Raw genomic sequence first — 23,716 nt, forward strand, 5'->3', positions numbered from 1 at the left:
TATTTTGGTAAACTACGGGTAACATAAAACCTTCACTCCGCACGCGCGTTTGCTTTGAATTTTAAATCGAGCACACTAAGTAGCGTACACGCACGCCCACGTCTCGTTCGAGAAACGCCCAGTTGATGGCGGTAGTGTAAAGAGCGCAGACCCTCGTTACCTAAAGCGAACGTGTGTTTATCTTTTAGGTATGTGTAATTAGTGTAATTTTATTTACATGGCGACAGTTAACAACAACAACAGTAACCTCAAAACGCTTTATGATGTCAGTTTAAATAGTATATCAGAGAATGGCATATGAGCAGCACTTATTAATGTGCTATTATCGTGTGTTATTAAATTGAATTATCAGTAAAAAGAAGATTCTGCTCAACTTTCAATTCACTGGACTGGCTACAGGAGAGAGCACCGAACTTCTCAAGTTGCTTGTTACTGCCACATTAGTGAGGACTGTGGAACAGCTCAGAGTCGGTTTGATATTGAATTTTTTTTTCTCACGTTTGCACTGACTTGCTCACTATCGCTCAGGTTACCGATTGGAAAATCTTGCACACAAAGGCCGTTTGTCCTTTTAAAGGATAATCGAAACTTTTGGGCTTTTTAAAATGGCATCAGTGATACATCAATTCAAAATACAATGTATGTGGAATTCATTCTCAGTTGTTTTGTGGCTTCAAAAAGGTCTACGTTATTAAAGCACTGCAAATTCCTCAATTTCACTGCTCATGTATAGAATAATAATAAATATCACTAGTTCAAATTTTATTTTCACTCCTTTATTTCTATTCTTTTTATTGAAACGCCACTAACTATGGGGGCATCCAACAGTGTCGTTGATGGCTTACTTTATGTTGCAATTAATTGCAACAATTTTGAGCCAGCACATTGAGCTTCGATTTGATGAAAGAATAGTTACTGAAAGATGTTTCAGTCTCACCGACCCGCATTTGTCTAACGTGTGCCGCACTTCACAGTTTCACTTCAAGCTGAAGGCTCTGCCTCCAAAACTGCTTTTAGAAACTCTGACGAACACCACAAGCAGCCCGCAGTCTGAGAGAGGAGCGTTCTTTTACAGTCGTTAGACTATGCATATATAGTGATGTATGCATAGTAATAATCACAAATTTTATTTCTCCCGACTTTTCTTGGGACTCTAAACGCAGCACTTGGCTGGCACAAATCCCCGTTCGCTAATCGCTTCTCATCGGATCGTCGGGATTCAGACGTCATGCTTTCATCCGTCAGAGGTAACGGAGCATAACGTGAATCCGCAGTCCGGGGAACAAACATACAGACATCCTCCTCATCATCATCATCAGCAGCAGCAGCAGCTAGCTCAGTGATGATGAACATGGATTTAAGTGCCGTTATAGAGGAGATGGAGACGGGCGACCAAGACTCGGCTCTGACGGCTTTACAGAGCTACAACAAGCAGGTAAACACCAGCCCTGCAACATCGGGAGGAATCAGTGCGTTGTAGAACAGCTGTTTGAGTTTATGAAATGCTTTCCATTCAGATGATGATCCTGAAATAATTGCCAAATCAGAACTGTCTTCAAAAGTAGAACCTTTACTATATTAAATGGGGTTTAAAGCTGCATTGTACACCTTATAAATAGCCTATACGATATTGTGTATTGAGCCACCCCTTCTTCTTCTTCATGTTTTGCTTTCAGGGAGCCAGATTTCCTCGTAATTTTAAAGGGATGTTAAGCAACAGTTCTCAAGGCTTTCTCTGGGTCTTTCAAAGTTCTTTGGAATTCGCTGCTTTTCACTCATTTTCAGCCCAGTCCTTGTACCTGACAGATTTTTGACCTGACAGCAATGTGTTTTTGATGGTTAAGCAACTGAGCACTGACCCATGAGTCATTCAAGCTGAGCACTGACCCATGAGTCATTCAAGCTTAAAAAAAAAATCTAACTTAAGGGATGAACCAGTACTGTGTCTGGAATAAACGAGAACTTAAAGATCGAAATATAAATTGTATCACTGGGAACTTTGTTACAAATAGCCTGTTGTAAAAACACATTCCCGTTTCTTTAGCTGATTCTATAAACATGACACATACCTGAGAGATGCATCTGACCCTTGATCCATCTACTGTTTACCAAAGAAATGGTCTCAGATATGCCATTTTAGTCTCAATGGCTGTCAACAACGCATTCTTACACCAAACTACACAAAAACTGGACTGAAAATCAGTAGCAACAGGTCTTATTGAGTGATGAATCCAAAGTAGATATCTTTGGTTCAAAACATTGCCAGTGTGTATAGAGGATGTCAGGAGAGAGCTGCAACAAAGGTACAGTGAGTGTCTATAGTCACTGGTAAAATGTGGAGGAGGCATGTTATGGTTTCGGGCTGATTTCAGCCAGTGGTGCTGCGATCTTGTCAAAATTCATTTATGAATTCATTTATGAATACAATAAAAGGAGTGCCATCAGATTTGGATCCACAGTGCAACAGCATCTGGAAAGTGTGTTCTAGTGGCTTAATTTTTCACTTTTTCAATGATAAAGTGAATATGCTGACAATGCAGTAAAGGCATACCTGGATATAAGACACACTGAAATGCCGTCACAAATTCCACTGGATGTGGATTGGCCTCCCCAGAGCCCAGACCTCAACATTATTCAAGTATTGTGGGATCTGCTGCTGTTGCTGGGAAATTGGTAGAACCACCCATATCATAAATTACCTAAATTACTTAATAAATAATAAATGAATATTAGATAGGATAAAACATGCTTTATTTATCCCAAAGTTGAGACATTCATTGCACCAAAATAATAATTTCAATAATAATGATGATGTGGCATAAGTTGACAGTAAGTGTAATTTATTTAGCTGCCTATTAATTCCCTCTTAACCCTTTGAACCTCTGTGGTAGTTTAGTTCCAAGTTTTATTATGTGATCACCATCATGCAAAGAGTTGAGCCTGACACAGTTTGAATTGCAGGCAAGTCAGTTTCATAATGTGGTAGAAAATCAGAAAGAAATGTAAAAAGAAAAGAAAGAAATATTTGTTGAAAATAATTATTTTTAATTAATGTGAGCCACTGATTGTAAAAATAGAAATGGGAAATGCAAGTTAGTTTTGTCACAAATATCTACATCCATTTTCTGCCACTAATCCAGGTTTGTGTCACTAGGCCAGCAGTCTAAGAAAAAAAGCCCAGACATCCCTCTCCTCAGCCAGCCATAGTTTTCCAGGGGGACACCAAAGCTTTCCTTAGCCAGTCAAGGCATATAATCTCTCCAGAATTTCCAGGGCGTTTGTTCTGAGATTAAATCCTCATTTCTTGCAGAATCTGACATGTACATATGTCGTAACTCAAGCCATCTAGAGAGGTTTCTTTATTTCACTGTGCTCTTTCAGTTTTTCTAACGTGTGATTTCCTTGTAACTCTGATACACCTTGGAAAGGAGTCAGTGTCAGGACACTGAAGAGTAATGGGAAAGAGCGCTGTGGGAGTTTTTAAATTAATGTAATTAATGGATTCATCGCTTAGATACAGAGAAAAAAAGAGGACAGAGAAGCAGAAGCAGTTACTCGAAGATAATGAGATCATGTTTAAGATCAGTGCTGAGGTACATCCAGTAAAATGTCAAAGATTTCAGCTGCAATGTTTAGTGATATTACAGATATTTTATTTCCATTTTAAATTCAAGCTTATCATAACACATTATACTACTTCCCATAAATCATAAGGTTACTCTAAGACTGATGATATGAATTCATATTTTATCTATAACTCTCAGGATTATCATTACTTTTTAGATTAGTTATTTTAGGTAACTACTTTGTACTCTACGTACATTATTAAGTTAGAGTTTAAATGGCTAAATTACCTGATCAAAATGTCTTGAAGTTCTTCAGAGGCCTGGTAATGAACTAATCATTTGATTTAGGTGTGTTGACCCAGGGTGATATCTAAAACCTGCAGGACACTGGCTCTCGAGGCCCGGAGTTCCCTACCACTGTTCTAAGATATAGTGTTTTGTTAGCCTCTAATTGTATGGAAGCACAAAAAGAGTACAAGCTAAAGGACCTAAAGTACACACAGTCATAGTCCAGTGTGTACTGTTCAGTGTAATTAATTTATAACATAGCTTTTCCAAACATCCTTGTTTTTATTTGGCATGCTTACATTATTTTACTTTGCACACTGATCAATCCCAGCCCATTCTTCTTTGGCAAATCTGTCAGGCTCTCCAGATTTGTTTGTTGGCATGGTCTTTGGTCTTCAGGTCACCCCACTGATTTTTCAATGGGATTGGACTGAACAGGTGGACTGATTCATGTATAGTGCTTTTCTATTCTCCCAGAGCACTCCGTGCTTTACACAACATGCCTTATTCACCCATTCACACCTATCAGTAGATGACCCACTCTACCTCCTGAGCTACAGCCACTCTGATTTACCACTGAGGGCTTGAATTCCTGAGTCAGTGTTCATTTTGGTCTTCTGGAGATTGTTCTTCACCAAGAGTGATGCATGTTTGGGGTTGTTGTCATGCTGGAAGATAAAACAATGACCCAGAACCAATTTCGCTGCTGAATACTTCTTTCAAAATCTTCAAAATATCCTTCTTTCTTCATGATTCTGCCTTCGTAACATTCCCAGGTCCAGACGAACTGATGCATCCCCAAAGAATGATACTTCCACCACTGCGTGTTCTTTGGGTTGTACACCTCACCCTTATTTCTCCAAACATAAGCAGCATCTTTATGGCCAAAGAGCTCTACTTTAGTCTCATCTGACCAAAAGGCACACCTTCAGATGCATAATCTTTCTCCAGGTTGTCCTTAGCATACATCAGTCTGCCTTGAAGTTGACACTTCTGCAGAAGTGGAGTTTTTCTTAGTTTGCAGTCTCACAGTTCGTTCCTGTGATGGTCTTCTTTGATACTACAATTCATGATTTTGGTCAATCACTCACCAGTGCTTTGAAAGTTGTTCTGTGGTTTTTAAAAACATCTCTCACTAGTTTTGTTTCAAGAGTCTTTGAAATCTTTTGCTTCCTACCTCTGCAAAACTTGCTCTGTACTGTGCAGCTCTCTTTACATTTCTTTATGATACTTGTCAGTCCAGTTCTTTATCCTTGGAAATACTATAATAACTTTGTATATCTATCTCCTGCTGTTTGAGTGTCAACAAGTATACACTAATTTCTTTTGTTTTGGGCACAATGGTTGCGAACGTTCAAACCCTAGCTGAAGTTTTTAGATAATCCTCAGTTTTAACTTGATTTTATTAATTTTGAGCATTACAAAGTCAAAGCACATCATGTATATATGTGTGTGTGTATATATGTATATATATATATATACACACATATTTATATATATACTCATATATATGCAGACTACAGTGGCTTCCAGCTTGATGTCAGCTCTCCTGAGCCAGCTGAAGCTAACCACACTGTCACAAACACAAGAGTATCAGTGTTACCATGTAACTGAGCTTGGTGTCTATCCAGGTCAGTTAATGTTAGAAATGATAGTTGAAACTACATGTTATATGTATATGAAGTCACATGAGTTTTGTTACATTCTGCAAACCCCAGGTGCACCATGCTTCATGGCTTCCTCAGCACGGAGACTGTGTAGGAGTTAATCTCAAAGGCAATAGGATTAGATTTTCTTATACACAAATAGAGTTAGCGACAGGCCAGTTAAATCCTATTTCACCAAAGAGCTCGTACAGATCAGAAGCTTAGTGGTTGTTACAGGACACTGCCATATTCTGAGTTGTAGACTTGAGTTAGTCTGCTCTAGTTTATCCAGCTTTCTGGGAGTTGTGGGAAATTGCATTACCATAAATATTAGTAGGGACATTAATGAAATAATGGGTATAACTTATGTTTATTTTCCTTAATTCAGAACTCGGTATTTGAATTAAGTGAATGATGTGGATTAATTTTTAGTAAATGGTCAGACTACTTCAGCATGTGTGATGAACATGTTTCTTTTGATGTCAGCATCAAAAGACAGCTACAGTGAGGCTCAGCTTATCTGGTACTGAGGCTATTTGTATATAAACTAACAACATCTGAAAGGAAGTTGCTCACATTCTCATTTGTAATCTGTGATAACTGTGTAAATCCAGACAACAAATCAATAGAAAGGACCTTTGTAACTTTGTAACTGAAGACGCGTCTTTGATGAGAGGTGTCTTTACAAACTGAAGTCGATCTGCCTATTTTTTTCAAGCATTTAAGACTACCGTGCCCTGAATGACTGAGGAGCTACACAGAGATACACATTGGAGAGATGTCTTTTGGAAGGCTTATGCATGCGTTAATGTTCTGCATGCATTGATGGATGGATGATAGCATGCTGTTTTTGTCATTTGAAGCCTATCTTCAATTAAAATATCTAAGAGAAAATATGATTACTAACGTTAGAAAGCTCTCATACAGAAAACGGTGTTCATTAAGATTCAGATAATGAAACGACCCAGAGGTTCAGTCAGAGTTCCTTTATAATACACCGGGGACTGGATTTCTCAGGTGTGCTGAAATTGGGTCAGCTCCACCTACTAGATACCTGAAAGAAACAAGCAACAAGAAAACAAGGCCAGCACACTGGCTGTCACATTTCAAATGATGCAATGTGGATAATTTTTACATTTTTACTTCTTTGTTTTTTCTCTCTATTTTGTATTATGATTATTCGGTTCATTTCTGTTGATATTGCCAGTTCAAAACAAAAGTTAACTCAAGTCACTTTACATTGCAAGATCAAGATTAAACAATATTAGAAGACCCTAAGACATATCTTCTTACTTGTAGCTGAGAGATGTACATAGGAGAATGGATGGCTCGATTACTGCAAACACAACTACTTATTGGTACAAATAACGTAAACCTGTCTGCTTCTTCTATCCACTGACTCCTTTTTTTGTGCTTTGTACTTCTCTTTTCTTCAGATGAACCAGTGCTTTACATTTAACAGGGATGAGCAGAAGGACAGAGAGGTATTTATAACATTTCCTATTTATACACATAGGGCAAATAATTAATTGATCCCCTGCTGAACTGATCAGTTCAGCAGGGGATCATCTGGATCGAAATACTTCAGCTTGTCCTTTTCAGTCTGTTTACATTTTTTTTATGTTCTGAGCTTTGCTCTTCTGTGTAATTCAGTTTCATCTGAAAAAACATGGCTAAGGATATAAAATAACACTGTGCTGTTTTTGGTTAATATTTCTCCCTTTCCATTAAAATTAAACGACCATAAAAATTAGAGACTAATCATTTCTTTGGATGTACCAACATGCTTTATGCTTTCCTTTGTATACTCGCCTGTTTTAGGAAGGAAAGTTACAAAAGGTATGAATAACCAATGAACACCATGTTGTGCTTTTCCATTAGAAACCTAGAACCCACAGTTTATCTTCAACTTGTGACTCTTTCTGGATGGGGTCCTGTTAAGAATTCATTATAGGATATAAATAATTCATGAGATGAAAATGACAGTGGGAGTGATTTACTTCTCAGGGATTGTCAAATGCTTGTAAGGATCTGTGTGTTTAACCAGAGGAAAAGTAATGATCTGCTCTTAAATTGCAGTGATTGGCCAGCTGTGAATAGATTACATCCCAGAATTGTGAAGTTGATAGGGTCGCTCTTGTTACGTCAGTTGAAGGTTCATAAACACTGGCCTAACAAAATGCTGTCAGATTTGGACAGTATTCACTGCTCTTTGATTTCTCAAGGTAACTGTGACTGAAGTCATTGTGTTTCATCTATGATCTGTACACACTGTTTGCTGGTGTCGGGGAGGCTGAGGGAGTTGGAGCTTGTTTCAGTGTTCAAAAGACAGGGAGAGCTGGAGATTCAGTCAAAGTGGCTTTATAATGCAAGGGGACTGGCCTTCTCAGGTGTGCTGCATCTATAATTGGGTCAGCTCCACCTACCAGATACTGGAAAGAGACAGGCAACAAGAAACCAAAAAACCAAGGCAAGCTCACTGGCTGTCACAGGTACATTACTGAAGGGGCATACACTTTGTGTCCAAACCAGTATGTACGATGTAATAAATATTTCCAGAATTATTTGCCAGACAAGATATGCTAAAATGCTAAATGTGATTTTCTATATATTGTTTGCCAAAGTTACAAAGATACATATTCTTGTTTGTTTGCTGCTGTTCACAGGAAGAATACATCAGTGCTTCCACCATACTGTTTCAGGAGAGCCAGGCCTCATAATATGTACATGTATATACACAGGTCTATACACAACAGTTTTACTTGTTGTAAAACACTTAAAAATTAGTAACATGTCAAAAAAAAAAAAAAAAAAAAAAAAACCCAACAAAACCCCCAAACCCTGATGGTATTACTCCATCATTTAAGCCAGTTTACCTTCCTGTCAAATGAGAGCTGCAGACTAGTCACAGACTGTTAGTGTTTTTTTCCATCTGACTCGACTACTTAGCACAATAACACCTACAGCACATACAGAAATAAATACAAACAGAATCCAAGTGGAAGGCTTACAGTCTGTTGTTTTAGCATAGCAGTCATTTTTAATTTAAGGTACAAACATGCCGGATTGATTTTTCAACCCCGAAGGCTGCTGTTTCCTCAGCTCACACACGTCTGGTGAAAATTTGTTGGAAATTTCTTACACGTACTGAACTATTTATAACAAAATTCTTGGGAATGGGGATTTTTGTCTGTCTGTCAAATAAATCTGTCTGGCAATTAATATTAAGATTATTGCCACTAGTGCTCAACAGGGGATGAATCACATGGCCTTTTCCCTGCAGTAAGCTCAGGATAAACAGCTCTTATAGGTTGATTCTGTTGTAAAATGAATAGTTAAATGTTTACCTGTTCTAACATTTCCTTAATGTTATATTAGAATACTCGAGTAAGTGATGTATTATATAATGTTGGAGTAAATCCAGGATAACTTAATCAGTTCAAAGGTTTAAAGAAAACTATAAAGAGGTGTGAGATCACAATGGCAATAGTTTAATGGAATCCAATGGGAATTATGAAATGAAGACATTTGATTTATTCATTTGCTTGAACACTAATCATGCTGGCATATTAGTTTTGATTCTAAGAAGATATTCTGATGATACATAACACAAGAACAAAAACTACTGAGAAAGAAGCAGTTCTGAAGATTAGAAAAAAGAAATCTGGTTTATCATTAAATATATTGCTGCAAATTCATTCATGGCCTAAACCTCATACAGTTTATTCAGTATTGATGAAAGTCAATCTTTGAACTGATTAAGTTAGAACATTTATTGATTAGTTTTATTGTGATTTTGTATCTAATGCACCTGCAATTCATTCAGAAAGCAGTAAATATCTAAAAATGTACTTAAACAAACCAATATTTCTGCATTTAGCAGCTTTATCCTTTAAAAAAGCATCTGAAAATGTTTTTAAACAGCATGATTTAGATTCTGTTTGAGAAAATACTTATGTGTCTGGTTTTGGAAACCACACTTTGTTTTCCAAAGTGTTTTCCTCTCTGATAAATAGAAGAACAGCTTTATTCCTATAAAAGGAAGATTTTCATCCAGTAGGAAACAGACCCAAACAGGAACTGTAGTTGATTGTTAAGGTGGAAAAGAAAGGTGAGTTTGTTCAGTGCTAAAGGTTTAGGTTTATTTAAGGTGAAGCTAAAGTTCTATTGCATGGCTTCTTTATCCAATAATCATGTGCCCACACTAAGCATACACCTACTTGAAGGTCTGCTAAGCTGTCCTGCTTGTAGATGTGCATGACAGCTTAGGAAACCTTTTAGCAACCTTTTTAGTTCCTTGCATTCGGTCACTACAGTGTGGGGCTTTTCATCAAGGAAACCCCTTGACATTAGACCGTTATCATTAGCACTGCAAGTACTGTCACTATCAGTAAGACTGCTGTTTAGTATGTAGTGTTTTTCATGTTTCAGTTTTCAATGTACAGTTTCATCTGTTGTGTTACCCATCCTCAGTAAGAAACAGCAATCATTTGTTCACCACTGGCTGTAGGTCGAACTCACTGATCTGTTATTTTCTGTAACACATTTCACTTTGTTGGCAGTCTTAAGACGGTCATGATTTCATTACAATTAGTCAGAAAATGATCTTAAAAACAGAAGCGGTATACTGCAAATGGATCAAAAAATCAGTTCTAACATTGCCTGACTTGAAATGTGTGATGGACATTCATTCAGACTGAGGTCAGAAGCTGCAGATATAGCTGTCAGATTTGGTGTTTCATTTTTCAACAGTTTAAAATGTAAATCTGCCTAGTTAAATAAATGTATGTGTCTATTTGCACAAGAAAGGAAGGTGTACTCTGTTGATGAAGATCAATGGCCTACAGTCTAACACAATTTCTGTTCTGTTTTTACTGTTCCTCCATGAATATATATATAAATATATATATGTGCAACGCAGCATCTGGGGGAGTTAGTGCTCGGTTTCCTGGACCGGGAGTTGCAGCCTTCCTGTCTGCTGGCCTGTCTGGAAACGGTTCGAATCCTGTCCAGAGATAAAAATTGCCTGGACCCATTCACCAACCAATTCGCCATGTCCACTCTTGCCCGCTATGCTAGCATTGCTGTGGACAGTGCTACCACACCTGCCCACAGCCAGTCAGTGGATGGCCAAGGTAATTAATATTGCTAGGTATCAATCCTTTTTTTTTTTGCATCATCTTTCCAGAGCAGGAAAGGATTATATTTTAGGTTTTGAGAATTCAAAGATGTAATTCCAAATATATTGTTATGAAGACTTGTTTTGATTTTGAAGATCTAACAGTTAAATTCCATTTTCACTCTCAGTTTCATCAATTCAGAAACATAGACTTTACTTAGGAAACCTACACAGGTATAATAACTACTGTTTCTGAATTAGCTATCCCAGCTCATGAAAATCAGAGGTCATGGGACCCATCCCAGCAAACGTTTTCGTCATATTTGAATTTTTTGAGATGTATTTTATTGAGATGTATTATGCACAAAAGAAATCCAGTTCTTTGTCCCCTAAACATTGTATACTGTCACGGTTAGCAGGGCAAACCGTGTGGAATTATTAAAGGACCCAAGATGCAGGCATTACTGAAGTGAAGGAGCTTTATTAATGGAGAGTGAACATACAAAAAGGCAAGGGGGCCGAAAACAGAACTGAGAAAACCTAAACTGGGAAAACTAAGCAAAAACAAACCTTGAAACAGAGAAGACACAGAAAATGATGCAGGATGACGCAGGGAAAGAACACAGAATGACGGATGGAGATTACGCAGATGAACCAGCAATGCACATGAGAAACAGGAGGGAGACACGGCTGGGGGTAATTGGACATAACGAGACAAGAGGAAGCGAAACTAGAAACACTGACGAGAGACACAGACCTACAAAATAAAAAAAGAACTCACACTTGCAAAGACACAGACTAAGAAACACGGACTTGACACAGAGGAATACACAGGCAGAAATGACTAAACACTAAACTGAGGAAGAACAGAACCAAAAACCAAAGAGCTAGAAAACCAGAACCAAAATACATCACAATAATAGAAAACACAAAACGCTGGGTCAAAAGACCCAGGATCATGACATATACTTTATAATCTTTCTCCTCCGTCAATAAACATCATGGATTAGCTAAAGGGAGTTTATGTTGTTGGCAGACCAAGCTAAACAAAATTGCAAATCTTTCTTTTCTTAGAAGAGGATGCGGGAGGAGACGAGGAAGAGACGGGACTATGTAGTAAAGTACTGAAGGAATCTTCCCCTCCTTCAGAAAATCCTGACCAGGAAGTGATTGTTGAGGCACTCAAGTCCATCTGCAACATCCTGCTGCACAATGAGACAGGACAGGTCAGTCTGCTGTGCCTTGCATTCCTCAGATTAACACATTTTATTTGGTTGGTGATAATCTATAAAATCTGACTGATGGATTTCTGTCACTGGGTTGATGTCAGATGGTAGCAGCAGATCTGCAGCTGATTAAAGGTGTGGCAGAGAGATTGAAACAGTGTCATGATCCTACTTGGAACTATGAGGTATGACCATTACTCAGACAGATAGCTGTTTAATGTGAGATTTTCCAAATGTAGAATTATTTGTTGTGTTCACTGTAGAGTCAAACAAAAATGGCAGCACTGGGAATCAAAGAAAAAACACAGCACCATGAAGACACTATCAGAATAAACAGGAAGTAGCTAACAAGGGCCATGTTACACCAACACAGACTTAATGGGAAATACAGGGAAAGCAGAGGTAGCCAGAAGCTCCAGGAATCAAAACAAACAATCACTACAAAACCTGGAATACAAAAGCACAATAAGTAAAATGAAGCTTGAAGGCAAACTGAGGAAAGACACAGAGAAGCTCTAAAGCAGAGACTTAAAACATCAAGACCAAACCAGAGTAATCATGATAAGTCAAAATTTAGTCTCTGGGTCAGAGACCAAGCACTATGACAACTGTAATGTAAATGTTTCTTTATTGTATTTTTAAAGGAGTACTATAGCTGGCAGATGTAGTTTTTGAAGCGTATTTGTTACTGAATATTTGCTAGAATGCAACATATGCATTCTAGCTGATTTCAAAATAAGGTTTCTCTTCCCAGGTACGTTTCTTTGACTTGCGCCTAACCTTCCTGCTGACTGCCCTAAGAGTGGATGTCAGGGCACAGCTGGCTCAGGAGCTTCATGGTGTCAGCCTTCTAGGTGATTTGTTACCTTTTCCAAGGATGTTGTGTGATTGGTTTAGCTTTGTTTGTTTCTTTGTTTTATGAATATGGAAAAAAAAATATATGAGAGGTGGACCTTAGCTCAAAAGATGGAGTCAGATCTGAAGCTGACTAAAGTTCAAAAACCCATTCATTTTATTTTAATTTCATTAAAAAAAAAAGGTAAAACAAAACAAAACAAACAAACATTATCAGAAAAGCATCCAGATGAAGTAAATTTTGTAAAGACATGGTACAATTAAGCAAACCTAAAGAACCTGTTGATAACTTGTGTCTTGTCTGTAATTCAAGGAAACCACTTGGAAGCCACACTGGGTCTATGCTGCTCTGGGACCCTGGAGACAGCAAGAGCAGGATTTGAAGGCATCCCGACCGAAGAGCTGCCCCGACTGAGCCGCCAGCAGACAGAACTAGCTATGGAGATACTGAAAATACTATTCAACATCACGTTTGACATAAACAGACGCAAAGTTGATGAGGTAACGAAGCAAATTAGATTAATTAGGAGAGATTCACAAGATTTAAACATTTTGTTCTAAATTCAGAGAAAGATGAGAGTTCTCTTCATGACTGGTGAACAACTTGTGTCTGATGTATATGTGAAGGAAGAGGCAGCTGTGTACAGACATTTGGGAGCCATACTGAGGCACTGTCTAATGAGCCATGCTGATGGAGAGGAGCGGACTGAAGAGTTTCACAGGTAACACAACAGTCTGATTCTCTGTTCTCTGGTAACTTGATTTATATAGTCATTGCTCCCCTGTGACGCCATGCCCTTCATTCCTTTGTGCTTTCTTTTTTCAGCCATATTGTGAATTTACTAGGTAACCTCCCTCTGCCTTGTTTGGATGTATTATTGATGCCCAAGGTGCAGCAAGGTTCCATTGAATATATGGGTGTCAACATGGATGCTGTGAACATGCTGCTAAAATTCATGGAGAAAAGACTTGACCGGGTAAGACGAGCCACAAGTACATGCTGTTGGTGGTTCATTACCTCTAAACAGGTAATATGAAATAAAAGGTGAGGTGCACTAAAGTATATCTAACATAAATTCATAACAAATTGCTTTGTTGTTGACAAAGACATGTTTACTACAAACCAGGCTGAACGTGTCTCATTTGCTGCCCTCAGATCCACATTGTAGATCATTACATTTGAAAAGTCTCAAACCGGTTGTTTAAAATGTGCTCTAATAATCCACATTTTAGCTGCTTTCCTACAACTGACAAGTTTGCTTGTCTGTCTGTCTCTAAGGGTCATAAGCTGAAGGAGACCCTTCTTCCATCACTGAACTTGTTGACCGAGAGTGCCCGTATCCACAGAGAGACCAGGAAGTTCCTCAGGTCAAAAGTCAGTTATTCATCTTACAGAGATTATCTCTGAACATTTTAGCTATTGCGATTGCTCTTATATGTTTATATGTTTATGTGTGGGTTGTGTTTTAGGTGCTGCCACCACTACGTGATGTGAAAAACAGGCCAGAGGTGGGCAACACGCTGAGGAATAAAATAGTCCGCCTTATGACCGACATTGACACTGACGTCAAGGACTGTGCGGCTGAATTCCTCTTTGTTCTCTGCAAAGAAAGTGGTGAGAGAGAGTGATGCAAACTCACTTTTTTGATGAGAGGGAAGCAATCACTAAGGTACACAGGTGATGTTAAAGTCACTCCACCTTCTCTCCAGAAAAAAATAAGTTCACATTAAACCTTTAAAACCACAAATTCCTGAGTAGCTCCTCCTGAATCCTGGAGTGAGTGTACTGGGTCATTTCATCTAAAATGAGTCAAATATGAGAAAAAAAAATTCAGTTAACTTTTTGTTGTGCACTAACTTTAGCAAATCTTTGATGATCAACATGTTCTGTCATGATAACCAAGAATGCATCAAAGCAGGTTTGTTAAGCTTGTATATTTAATATAAATTAATATAATTGGAAGAGTCATAGCCCGTCTGTGAGGATATTTGCAACAAGACAACTTTTTGCAGAGATCTGCCATGGCAAAAGTATATACATGTAACTGTAATAATTAAACACCTTGCAGCAAGAACTAGCTTGCAACAAACATAATGTGATCATATCCTGTCTACACAGAAACTCTTTGAAAGATCCAGCTGAGCCGGCAACATTACTGACAACAGAGAAGGTTTATGGAACTTTTTAAACTAGCAAGACCGTCCCTGGAAACAGCTGTTTCAGTTCATCAAATCAAGCTGAAACCCACCAGGTTGTCTGCAAAGAAAATAAAACTACCTTCAAGATCGTGAATACGTTAACAACTACGAGTTAATGCTAGTCAGTACCCAACAGTGTTGGCATCTTACAATATTTCTAGATGTTAAGAACAAAGTCTTTGTTAAACAGTATTTTTTTTGCTAAATTTTCAACAATAGAAAGGACAGTTGCATGCCATCTGATGGAAACAGTGGAAACAGACAGAACGAGTACCTGACACTAACTAAATTTAAGAGATTCTCAAACAAAGGACTGAAGGCTCAAAATAGCTGTACATAAAAATGTTATATTGGAAGATTCTTTTAATACAGAGTAATCACAAATCAAGGATTCAAGGAGCTTTATTGTCATTTGCATCACATGTTTACATGAGGTGGAACGAAATGATGTACACACGGTCCTAGAGCGAAAAGAAACAGAATAACGAAGAAACAGAATTTTTAAAAAGTAATAAATAAATAGTTGGGTTTTTTTTAGAATAATAGAATAACACGATAAATAATTTGATAAATAGAGTGCAACAACCTGAGTACCAGTATGGAGTATGGATATAGAATGTAGGTATAAATACTAGGGATGCACCGATACCAGTATCGGTATCGGTGCATCCCTAATAAATACTTTAGCAGCAAAAGGGCATGATGACCAGCATTGATAAAATGACAGTGTCAGTAAGTGTCAGTAGTGATTAAAGTGCTACAATATCAGTTCTTGTCCATTCATGCATTGAGAAGTCTCACAGCATCTGGAATGAAGCTGTTTCTCAGTCTGGTGGTTTTGCATTTAATGCTCCTCAGCCTCCTGCCTGAGGGGAGCGGGACGAAGAGTGTGTGTGCTGGGTGAGTGGGGTCCTTCATGATACAGGTGGCCCTCTTCCTGCATCTGGAGGTGTCTATGTCTGTGATGGTTGGGAGGCTGCCTCCGACAACTCTCTGTGCAGCCTTCACCACCCTCTGTAGCACCCTACGTTTCTCAATTAAAAGGAATGTAGGTAAAGGGAGACCTTCCATATTGCATGGTGTGTTTCACCCAATAAGATTATAAATCGTCTGAGGTATGAGACTGAGGCTGAGGCAGAACCCAAGTGCACTTCAGCTTGAGGTGGTGAACAGATAGCCAGACATCCTCTTTCAGGATTCACTTTTTCACTCAGGGCCAAGTGGGTCTGGATTTTTTTTTTTCACCCTCAATAATAAACACCTTCATTTAGAAACTGCATTTTGTGTTTCCTTGTCTTGTCTTTGTCTGCTATTTAAATTTGTTTGATGATCTGAAACATTTCAATGTAACAAACATACGGGAAAACAGGAAGGGGGCAAACATTTTTCGCACTGTTGTAAATATATAAAAAGTTTTGTTTCTAAAGACTTGGACATTTTTAGGTGTAAAATTGATTTGGTTGAGTTTTTTAGTAGAAACTAAAGTTCATCCATAAAAATGTCACGTAGCTATTTGCTGTACTTATGAAGTTATGAGAATTCATAAATGCTGGAAAAATTAAGGTGACTTAAAAAGAGCCAACTTTGAACCTGCTCCGATAGACTTTGGAGGCCAGTTTTTATAGTATGAAGCATCTCTTCACTGGATATGCTTAGACAAAAAATATCAGCTTATTTTGAGGTCGTCAGGTGCATAAATGATCCTAATTTCATTGCTCTTTTTATTGTGTTAGAATGCTGCCATTTTAACAGTAATATGCTCTCTTTCAAGTTTCAAGGTTCATTAAGTATACTGGATACGGTAATGCTGCAGGCCTGCTGGCTGCCAGAGGACTGCTTAGAGGAGGTAAAGACCCTGGAATCTACTCCGAGGATGAGGACTCTGAGACAGAAGAGTACAGAGAGGCCAAAGCCCAGTCAGTACCAACAGAACACTATGTCAACTCCTTATCAAAATTTCTACTTTGCATTTTTAACAACTTAAGGAGGATCATAAGTTGTAGCTGGAAATCGAAGGGGGGGGGGGGGGGGGGGGGGGGGGTATTGAATGTTGTCAGCGTGTGTGCATCACGGGGAATTCTGGAGGAAGTTGGATGAAGTGGTAGAGAGTGTCCCACGGGAGGGAGAGAGTGGTGATTAGAGCAGACTTCATTGGACATGCAGGTGAAGGGAACAGAATGTAGCTAGGCAACACCAGATTGTAGTCTGTAGGATGACTATGAAATCAAGAAGAGGAAGTATGTGAAGAGAGAGGCGAGGATTAAATGATGGAAGCTGAATAAGGACGAATATTACATAGAGTTCAGTGAAGAGTTGAAGCAGGCTCTGGGTGGTAGGGAAGAGTTATCAAATGACTGGGAAAGGACTGCTGAAGTGATCAGAGAAAGTGCCAAGGATGTATTTGGTGTATCCTATGGACACAGATGACAATGAGACTTTGTGTTGGAATGAGGAAATACAGGAAAGTATTCAAAGGAAGAGGTTTGCAAAGAAAAAGCAGGATAGTCAGGGAAGTGAAGAAAGTAAACAGGACATAAGATTAAATATAATTACAACTAAGTGATGACTATGAGTGGTCACTAGTGTTTGATGTGGCTGAGGATGTATAGGGATGTATGTATGTATGTATCATTTATAATATGTTATAATATGGTGTTTGGTAAAGGTATAATACAAAACAAATGAAGAATAGAATAGGACAGATTAGCTTTTTAGTGATATTGTACAGCCATCTATCCATCTATCTTCTTCCACTTTATCCGGGGCCGGGTCGCGGGGGCAGCAGCCTAAGCAGAGAAGCCCAGACCTCCCTCTCCCCAGCCACCTCCTCTAGCTTGTCCGGGGGAACACCAAGGCTGGATTGTCTTTGGCTGCTGGTTCAGTCAATATTGTTTGGAGAGAGATAAAACCTGCAGCTTCAGAATCGAGCGCAAAAAGGACGTAAACACAAAGCGCCCATGACGCTTCAAAATCAGTGAGCTGTCAGCTTTCAGCCCCGACGGCGTGTCCGTGTCCGCGTACGTGCCGTCATGTGAGAAAGGCGACATCTCACTGATTCGGATGCGTTGGGTCCGCATTTTGTGTTTACGTCTTTGTGCAGAATCCGTGTACCTGCTCTCATTTACTGTTTTAGCTGTTTGGTGGTTGTAGAAATCTTGTGAGGTTTAACCTGAGATTAAAATCGATTCAGGATTTTAATGAATCGATATGACGTTATCCAAGCCAGAATTGATTTTAATCGATAAATCGATAATCAAACCCAACCCTACCTCAGCTGAATTCATTTTACATCTTTGTTTGTTTGTTATACACATTTAGCTTTTTTAAAGAAAATATATTTCTGTTTCCCTGCAGAATCAACCCAATAACAGGAGTTGTAGAAGAGGAGCAGCCCAATCCCATGGAAGGAATGACAGAGGAGCAAAAGGAATATGAAGCCATGAAATTGGTCCACATGTTTGACAAACTGTCAAGGTCACTAAAAGCACACACAATCACACAAATAACCTGCACTGGTCAAGTTGTTGTCTTCAACAGAAGCCTTTAATGCTATGGTGTAATATGTAAAAGTTCAGCTCTGAAATGCCTAAAAAGTACCAGGTTAATGTAATATATTTGGTTGAGATGAACACTTATATCTAAAATATGATTGTTGAGAATATTTTGCAGTAATCATTTATATTATCACAGTGAAATAAGTGTGAACATGTCACCAATTTTCTAAGTAAATATTTTACTAAAGGTGCTATTGACGTGAAATTTTCACCAGATGTTGGTAAAAACTCATCCAGTTCACACATGCAAAGAAACCAAACCATAGATGTCCATCAATTAAATTATGTGTGATAATGAGAAATGACACACGGAAAAAGTATTAAACACATGAAGAAAAGGACGTGCAAAAAGGCATAGCAAGTCTTGACACCAGCTGAAATTATCAGTAACTTGAAAGCAATCCTGCCACTTAGTTCAAATTAGTCCCAACTGATGGCTTATAAAAATGCTCTCTCAAGACCTTTGCAGCCTTATTGTTGTGAAACATACTGATGACACTGGATACAGAAGAATTTCACTGAAGGCTCCAGTGAGCACTGCTGGTGCCAACATCAGGAAGTGGAAAGAACATCATTTTACCATAATCAGCCAGGTGTTCCCCACAAGATTTCAGACACAGGCATGAAAACAATTATCAGAAGAGTTGTTCAAGAGCCATGGAGCACTTGTAGAGAGCTACAGAAAGACCTGGAATCAGCAGGTACAATTGTTTCAGAGAAAACAATAAGTAATGCACTCAACTGCCATGGCCTGTATGCACTCTCACCATGTAAGACTCCGCAGCTGAAGAGAAAGCATGTTGAAGTGCAGAAGAACATTTAGACAAGGCTGTTTAATACTGGGAGAAATTTGAACTCTTTGGATGCCATAATACACACCATATCTGGAGGTATGGTGTGTACTTCCAGATATGTAAATATAATAAAATAAAAATATATGTGTAAAGCACTGCAGATATACTAACAGTGAAGTTTGAAGGTGGGAACAACATTGTGTAGCACTGGCACGCTTCACATAATTGAATCAAGGATAAATGGAAAATGTACCAAGACATTCTTGATTTAAAAAAACATCTTCCAGGATGATGAAGATGATGAAGGACAGATGTTTCAGCAAGACAAAGATCCCAAACATTCAGCCAAGGAAACTTTCAATTTGCTTCAGAGAAAGGGAGAAAAAAGCTGCTAGAAATGCCCAAATCCAATTGAAGATCTATGGAAAGAACTAAAGCTCAGAGTGTATAGAAGGGGCCCACAGACTGTTTGTGTGGAAGAATGGGCCAAAATCACACCTGAGCAATACAGATGACTAGTTGCTCCATACTTGAAGATGTTATCATCATCAAAGGCTTTTGAACAGATTAAATAAATTTTAGGAAACGTGTTGAATACTTTTCCCATGTCCATAGCACCTTTAGAAATATATTTACTTAGAAAATTGGCAATGTTTTCAGTGCTTAGTTTACCCACTGTATATATTTATTTCTGTTATAATACTTATCCTACAGAAACCATTTAATACAGCCCATGCAGCTCAGTATGGATGGGACAATGACAGAGATGACTACAGAGGATCTCCATAAAGTGACCAACAAGCCACTGCTCCAGTCAGAAGACCCTCCTAATTTAGACAGTGAGGATGAAAACTGAAGAAGGAAACGAATTCCATCCATGACAATCCTAAAAAAAATCTGTGTCACTATTTAAGCGATTCATATATCATAAGTATAATTTTGTTGCATTTTACCCATTTTAATTGGAGAGGAAAGAAAATGTTAATTTGTTTAGTCAAGTAAAAAAGTATTGTTTAGTCAAAAACACAGCTTGGCATAACTGGTACACAAGAAGCCACTTAAATGATCATAAACTCAACTACAGAATTCAGATAATTTTACAAGGATGATTATTTTAATAGGAATAGTTTTTTCATCCAAGTTATTTATGTTCAATAAAATATAAAAATTTAATTACTAGGTTGTGTTATGAAGCACTTAACTGACAACAAGTGGAAGAGAAAATTCCTTAAACACTTTATATAAGGGAAAGATGTCAGGGGACAATGTAGCTAGCCAGCATCAGATGGTAGTTTGTAGTATGGCTGTGGGCATGATCAACAGGAAGTGAGTGAAGTCAGGGGAGAGGTTTAGGCGGTGGAAGCTGAAGAAGGAAGAATGATGTACAGTGTTCAAGGCTGAGTTGATACAGGTGGTAGGAAGTGTTGCTAGTTGACTGGGAAAGCACAGCTGTAGTGGTGAGGGAAACTGGCAGACGGGTATTTGGAGAGATTGAGTTAGAAAAGATATGAAGCAGGTTTGGGTGAGTAAAGATAGTGATGGAAATGTAATGAAGAGAATGTGTTCAGGAAGGAGAAGCTCATCAATGAAGAAAATGAGAAAGGACAGAAGTCAGTTGGTGAATCAGGAAGTGTAAAGGATTAGAAAGGAGGAAGGAAAGGGCAGCTATGAAGAGGATGAAGCATAGAAAGGCAGATGGTCCAGATAACATACCTGTGGAGGTTTGGAGATGTCAGGGAGAGAGGGCAGTGGACTGGATAGTGGTAGGATGCCTGAGGGATGGACAAGTAGCATACAAGTCCTGATTTCAATAACAAGAGTAATGTGCAGAGCTGTCCTAAGTACAGATTGGTAAAGCTGAAAATACCATGAAAATATGGAAGAGAGTTGTTGAAGCTAGGCTGAGAGGAGATGTGGCAGCAAGGACCAGTACAGCTTCATACAGAGAGCACTACAGATGCAATATTTTATTTCTTTAGAGTTTTGATGGAGAAGTATAGAGCAGGTAAGATGGAGCTGCACTGTGTGTTTGTGGCTCTGAAGAAAGCATAAGACGCAGTGTGAAGAGGCACACAGGAGTGGTAAGGAAGGTGTGCAGTATTAGTGTAAGATGGGTTCAAGGTGGGGATTGCATTAGGGATCTACAGTCCACAGAGGCCAGGCAGCAGTCTCTGTGGACTATGATGTTATGAGAGAACGGAGAGCAGATGGAAGGTAACCTGGAGATGTGGAGGCATGCTCTGAAGAGAAGAATGAGTGAGAGAGAGAGAGAGAGAGAGAGAGAGAGAGATTGCGAGGAAAACAAGTGATCCTGCAAGGAGCAGAGGTACTATAGGTAAATGAGTTTAAATAATTGGGATAAACACCCCACAGTGTATGAGAGGTGAAGAAGAGAGTCAAGGCAGGGTGGAGTGAGTGGAAATGAGTGTCAGGGGTGATTTGTGAGACACATGGCAGCAAGAGAGCAAGGTTTAGATGGTAAGGAGACCTCTTATGATATATGACTTGTAGAGGGAGGCACCTACTAAAAAAAGCAGGAGGTGCAGCTGTTTTCATTATCAGTGACCAGCATGGACAAGAACAGAAAAGAATACATCAGAGGGACAGCTTAGGTTGAGCTTTTGGAAACAAAGTAGGCTGAGATGGTGTCAGAGATGTTAAGGAGGAGGAGAGTAGATATATTGGACAAAGGATGTATAATATGCTGCTGCCAGGCAGGAAGAAAAGACAGAGAGGAGAATCATGGATGTAGTGAAGGAGGACATGCAGAGGGTTGGTGTGAGAGAGGAGGATACTAAGTGAGAAGGAGGCAGATGGCGACTGTGACGACGTCAAAGTAGAGGAGCAGAGAAAAAGAAGAAATATGTGGGAAGGATATGAAATGAGGAATGATTGGATTCAAGTTATATGTAGGTTTTGCTGTTTTATGTTTTTTAGGGATCAATTTTTTTTAGGATACTATATTTATCTTAGTCGGCTCCTAAATATCAAGGAATGATCTTCCTTCCTCTCAGAGATCTTCCTTCTCATTTGCACCAAGACCCATCTGAACCCATCACAATCAGTGGACTTTTGTATATGAAAAAAAGTGATGAAAAAAAAGTTCAAATTATAAGTCTTCAAAATACATATAGATGGTTGGATGTTTTACTTCATTATTTTCCAGCTTTTTTGAGCCCTCATAAATACAACATGCAGCCATAAATATATTTCTGAATGCTCATAAGTACAATAACTAGCCACATGAAACCTTCAGGGTTGAAAAACACAGATCCCAGCTATACAGTCATTACAAGCTTGTTTCAACCAAACTGAAAACCTGCAGATTTCAGGTAAAGAAAATGTAACCATTGTGCAAATCAGAAATATTACTGTCATGACAACGCATCCCTGTAACAGTTCTGAATGTTAAGAATGAAGATGTCTATTTAGATTTCATAAAGCTGAAATTGTTTCGTTTTTTTCCTGACAAATACTGGGTTCCACATTGTGACTGTTGTTTACAGGGCACAGGGTAGTTTTTTTTGAGTAGGCCTTTCTTACAGGACACGACATACTATCTGCAGTCTCATTCCCATCCACTGCTGACTTTCCCTGAGCCTGGCTCTGCTAGAACCTCTACATGTACAAAGGGTCCGTGATTTGTTGCAACTGATTTGTTGACATTGTGAAGTCTCCTACAAGTGCAAAGAATTTGATATAAACTCAAAAGTATCACATATTTTCCAGAACCTCCATCCAAGTTAGTGCTACTCATGACAATCAAGAGACCTGTTGCAGAAAAACTGTCTTCATAATTAAAACTAGTCTCTCTTATTTGAAGTTGAACATTGTAGGAGAATTTTACAGAACGCTCTTGCTCTTTGTGAGGACACAATGTATCAGTTTTTTCTTTAGAGCAGTAGAATAGCAATGTATTAAAGTAAAAGAGCAGCTGTTCAATTTTTGATGGTGGACTCAGCTATATTTTTGAAAAAATCTGAATGACTTTTAGATGCCCATTCTTTTTAATAATGTCCTCCAGATATTTTATTTTTAGACTTGAAATGAACTGCAGACATCATCCTATCAATTAAAGGTGAAATATTCTAATGCAGAGTGTAGTCTGAAACACTATATGTATACTCCTTTCTATTGTTCTTGTATAGCTGATAATTTTATCGTGGACTGCAAACTACATTAAATGTGTTTAAATGACCAAAAGTTCTCACATCTTCATTCTCTTGTGGTTATTGTAATAATTTCAAGTAAAAAGAGGGAGGAGATAATTGAATTGACCACTCAAGAAGATGGTGGAAGGGCTGCAAAGAGAGGGTGCAGATGATGCTGGGTGCCAACCTGGATGTATGTCTTCATGTGTCAGGCTCAGGCAGGGAGAGGCTCTGTGTGCTATACACAGTATAAAACTATGATTTCATCCGGGGTTCATCGTAAGTAACAAACAACACAACCAGTCTTTGTTCACTGTC

At 38.6% G+C, this 23,716-nt stretch overlaps 1 protein-coding gene across 2 annotated transcripts; it reads left to right on the forward strand.

The window, feature by feature from the left end:
* Positions 1-185: 185 nt before the first annotated feature.
* On the forward strand, positions 186-23,450 carry ric8a (RIC8 guanine nucleotide exchange factor A). 2 transcript variants are annotated; one of them, XM_085167438.1, is made up of 16 exons: positions 186-467; positions 1,164-1,435; positions 6,937-6,984; positions 7,322-7,339; positions 10,422-10,635; positions 11,694-11,845; positions 11,950-12,030; positions 12,600-12,699; positions 13,014-13,201; positions 13,328-13,422; positions 13,527-13,677; positions 13,980-14,075; positions 14,171-14,315; positions 16,671-16,815; positions 18,254-18,373; positions 19,962-23,450. In XM_085167438.1, exons 2-16 carry the CDS (start codon positions 1,343-1,345, stop codon positions 20,101-20,103), a joined length of 1,788 nt encoding a protein of 595 aa, XP_085023564.1. In that variant the 5' UTR covers positions 186-467; positions 1,164-1,342; the 3' UTR covers positions 20,104-23,450. The 2 variants fall into 2 exon arrangements, with proteins under 2 accessions (XP_085023564.1, XP_085023565.1); XM_085167439.1 differs by lacking the exons at positions 186-467; positions 7,322-7,339 and having other exon boundaries at positions 860-1,435.
* Positions 23,451-23,716: the final 266 nt, after the last annotated feature.

The sequence above is a fragment of the Neolamprologus multifasciatus genome, chromosome 7, assembly GCF_963576455.1.
Source record: "Neolamprologus multifasciatus chromosome 7, fNeoMul1.2, whole genome shotgun sequence".
Lineage (NCBI taxonomy): Eukaryota > Metazoa > Chordata > Actinopteri > Cichliformes > Cichlidae > Neolamprologus > Neolamprologus multifasciatus.

What these genes read in the sequence shown, in the direction of transcription:
- ric8a (XM_085167438.1), top strand. Translation starts at nt 1,343, where the DNA reads ATGATGAACATGGATTTAAGTGCCGTTATAGAGGAGATGGAGACGGGC. An exon ending in TGGAGAAAAGACTTGACCGG is followed by an intron (nt 13,678 to 13,979) that starts GTAAGACGAGCC and finishes TCTGTCTCTAAG; the next exon opens with GGTCATAAGCTGAAGGAGAC. An exon ending in GGAAGTTCCTCAGGTCAAAA is followed by an intron (nt 14,076 to 14,170) that starts GTCAGTTATTCA and finishes GTTGTGTTTTAG; the next exon opens with GTGCTGCCACCACTACGTGA.